We start from the raw sequence: 4,123 nt of genomic DNA on the forward strand, positions 1-4,123 counted from the left end.
TATATGATAAGTATACATTTGACTGATTGGGGATTTACTAATAATATATATAAATACTTTATCATTTTAGGTAAATTTGTGAAACGAAATTTTTCCATGATGTTCCCGTGGACGTTTCTTGAGGACGACAGCGACATGTTGGCCGATTTGGTCCTTTTTTACCCCCGAGCGTCTCCATTGTCCGCGCCGCCACATCCTCCGCCACCCCCTCCACCAGGAAGATTTGACTGTACCGTTGTCTTAAATGGCGAATGCGAAACAACCCCGGATCTCAGTTCAGGCCTAACAACCATCCTTCTAACAGCGGGACAAGGACGAACTCCAAATCTTCCGCTAGTTACGGTCGGCTCGGCTTTGCTATTCAGCATTGTTTGTGTTACCATCTTCTTCACCTGCAGGTATGTAATAGAGCATTTAACGGTCAATATTGAGAGCTACCAATCCATCCTACACTACACACACAGGCCATTCACGTATCTTAGTCATATCTTACGTCAAGTTCTTCGGTTAATTATAAGATTAAACAGAAGCCCTCACAATGCGACATTTACGAATTATCGAGTGATTGAAGTGGCTGGAGTCTGTTAGTGTTGTAACATCAATATCTTTATGATATTTTTTCGCGTTGCGCGCTCCGTATTCGAGCCAGGCGGATAATTCCCACCATAAAACGTATCGGAAAAATGGATTGGAGACGGAATTTAAATTAAAAAAATTTGGCAGGCAAACACATTGCTTACTACGCTCTCACGGGGCAAAAAGCGAAAAAATAATTGGTGGAGTGCGACATAATACTATTAAGAAAAAACAAGGCAACATCGCAGCATCCGAACGGCAAACCCCAATGAACAAAAAAGAGAACCTAGCAAAACTTCATTTCCGTCTACAGATAGGCTGTCAGAATCCTTATATGAATCTTCTTTGTGGTGGCTTTTTTCATTCGTTCTTTATTATTATTATTATTATTATTATCAGGCAGCGTCTGATTTGAAACTACAATGTTGCTCTTCTTTCGCATTTATTATTTATAATTTCACATTTGTTTTTTCGTTACATGTAAGCTGTTCTTTAAGTATACACAGCTCTTCTTGCTTCTACTAGCTGCCCAATAACTTCGTTTGAAAGAAACTAGATAACTAAACGCTACTTTTCTTCGAAACTAACTTTGTTGCTGTTAAGTCGTTGCCATGAACAATACATCTGCTTGGTGTTCTTCGCATATAGAACGTTCAAAATATGAATATTTGTAATAAGTTTCTGATTATTGCATACGTTTCGTTTGTGACAAACGGGTTATAACTTTTAATGAACTCGAGGTAGAAACAGTATTTTACCTTTTGCAGACATTGATACAATTGGTAATCATTAACTTTCAGGCACCATAAACGGAAAATGGACTTCTTAGCATACAAGCCGGGACCGCAACTAAGTCATGTCGTACTGGGCCCCACCGCAAAACGACCTAACGATGGAACGTTACTAGGCTTATCTCGATCAGATCCGGTTTGTGCAAAACATTTATTAGACTACTGATATGACCTTATGACACATGTTCACCGGTACACTACTCCTGTATGTAACTAGTATTACTTTTGTAGTTTTTTTTGATAAGGGACGACAAACTGTCAAAAAAAAAATTGACAAAAAGTCAGTCTCAAACTTTTATTAGCGTACAGATAGTCCGAGCTTGTTTAGCTTAACCAGAATATGCTTCACAGAATTTGACGTTCAGTGCTTTTGTTAGGGAAACAGAGCGCTCTATTTCAAATTGAATGTTATCGTTTTTACTTATTTGTTAAAGGTTTACGGTTTTAACGTCAGTGCGGTTATTGAGATCCTAACAACAACAAAAAATACCAAAGCTCAGCAATGATAATATCCGATATTTCAGAACGAATCCAGCCTACCCGACATGTATGCAGGTGATGGATACGGCGGTACTCTGCCGTTACAAAAGGCCCCTCTGACACCTGCATTGGTTCTTTTAGAAGCACCTCGCCAAGGAAGCAAAGAGCACTTCAATCCGATCTACGAGGAGCTTGACCAACACGGTGCCGGTGACTATTCGTAGCTTTACAAATTAGGTAAACTAAATAGAATATAACGTGATTTGATGAAGTGTAGAAATTTCGAAGTGTAGACTTTTGTTCGTCTTGATAAACGCTTGGTCCTGCATTTCGAACTCATAGGTCTCTGGCCGATTCAGTTTAGTCGTAGCAAACAATGAAGAACATCCATAAAGTTACTACGTTCTAGTATTCTACCGTAGGCTTGCTTAAGCTCATACAAAAATTACAATAGTTGTCTGATTTTTTGTTTTATCACATAAGATGAAAATGTGCAGTACTCCTCAATGGTTGAACGAAGCCATCTTGAAGGAAATATTATGAAGCCGGTGGCGGAATTACGAAGTCGGAGTTACCAGTTTGTAACGTCGCGTCAACCTGGGAGTGAGAATATCTACGCATCCATAGAAGATCAGCGCTTTTGCTGAAACAAGAGTCATCGACTTCTTCATCTACGAGGATGACCTTCTAATTAATATCATCTCTTCAATAAAATACCATAGTTTGGTTTACATGTGGCGTCTCTCTAAAACCAAGCTATGAATAAATAGTATCGGCTTGCATTGCGACTTATGACACTGTGCTATATAAAAACCGGGTACTACGCTATCATCGGTAAAGTATTATCGAACTTTAAAAGTATATGGTAAAACTCGTACAGCGAGTAATGCCATCGCGTACTCCAAAAAGTTCCCCAAGTTAATTTAGTTAGAATAATGGAACTATATATAACAAACATTCTTGTACATAATGCGGGTGACTAACATTCATAACCAGGCCAAGTCTTTTTTATAAAATAGCTCAGTTTGTACAAGCGAAATGACACACAAAATCCAGCTGCATGCCACATCGCCTTCGAAAATGCGGCAGTTTAGTTGTAATTGTTCCATTACATATTAGACTGATTTCGCAATAATATAGCTTCCTAAACGTTAGGCGAGGCCAAAAGTAACATTTTAATAGACGATTCCAGATGAGTAAGTTCCTAAACACACGTTATAAAAATCACGATAGTCACAGATCTGTTATTGCTAGCGGGTTACGTTGATATAGGCAGCGAATACGGACAGATTTTTTACAAAGAAATTATTTCCCTCTCTATAACGCAACAAAGCAATAGTATTGTCTTTAGTGAAGACAGCAACAGCAGCGACGACGAGGGCATGACTTACATGCGCGAAACACGGCGTAATAACGCGATCATTTTCATTATCATTTCAACTTGAAAAATAAAAGTTTATTAGGTAGTAAATAGATGCTCGTAAAACAGATTTCCAATTGGGAATCTCTCACTAGAGGTCTCTGGTTTGAGTTCTTAGCGCGTTTAGTCTTGAATTTAAAAATTAGAAATGATAAAAATATTGCCTAAAGCATCACTCGCTATGCTTAACCGAGTCCGATGGTACAAACGTAGTATGGTTTTAGGTATAATTATATAATATGTTGGTAATTATATAAAACGATGGCAATAACGAAATATCAACAAATAACAGCGTGTGGACTTGACCCAGTTTATAACAAGTATCAAATAAGTGCGTAAACACATACAACAGAGCAGACGCTGCATTATGATTTTTTAATTAATTATTATAATGATATTTTCGCAGCCTTTTGCGATTTACCCTTACCACACAGGATCACATCGATGATTCTAATAGGTACATACTACGGCAAGCGTACGAGAAGTGGGTTCAATGCGAAGCAACGCAAATTAGCAATAATAATAATAATGATGCTGATGATGATGATGCTGGAGAACAACAATATGTATCAAGCTTACTGATAGTCATATATTCAAAAAATGGTAAAGTGGTTGAATATCTTACCGTAATGGTACGTATATGTTTTTCCATAAAACTATGATGACTATGGTCAATGGATATCTGTGCGAACGGTGTCACTCAGTTATGGAAGAACCTATATTCTACCTTTTTTTGCGAACTCTTTGCACATCAACTAAGTACAGACACGCACTATAAACGTGAAAATAAGTCAATAAAGAGAAAAACTTGCTCAGATGGACGTCGTTAGTTCATCATAATGAATACAGCCTCAAA

General features: G+C 37.9%; 1 protein-coding gene across 8 annotated transcripts in view; it reads left to right on the forward strand.

The window, feature by feature from the left end:
• Positions 1-4,123, forward strand: part of LOC111252840 (uncharacterized) — an 11,219-nt gene extending 7,096 nt beyond the window's left edge. For 6 of the 8 annotated variants that reach the window (XM_086993516.1, XM_022811371.2, XM_086993518.1 and 3 more), the window contains 4 exons: positions 71-398; positions 1,377-1,503; positions 1,892-2,057; positions 2,331-4,123. In XM_086993516.1, the coding sequence (XP_086849642.1) occupies positions 71-398; positions 1,377-1,503; positions 1,892-2,057; positions 2,331-2,494 (785 nt within the window). In that variant the 3' untranslated portion in view covers positions 2,495-4,123. Of the gene's footprint in view, positions 1-70; positions 399-1,376; positions 1,504-1,891; positions 2,085-2,330 lie in introns of all 8 variants that reach the window. The other 2 variants (XM_086993514.1, XM_086993515.1) reach the window with 2 other exon arrangements.

Source organism: Varroa destructor, unplaced genomic scaffold, assembly GCF_002443255.2.
Source record: "Varroa destructor unplaced genomic scaffold, Vdes_3.0 BEIS01000006.1, whole genome shotgun sequence".
NCBI classification, from domain to species: Eukaryota; Metazoa; Arthropoda; class Arachnida; order Mesostigmata; family Varroidae; genus Varroa; species Varroa destructor.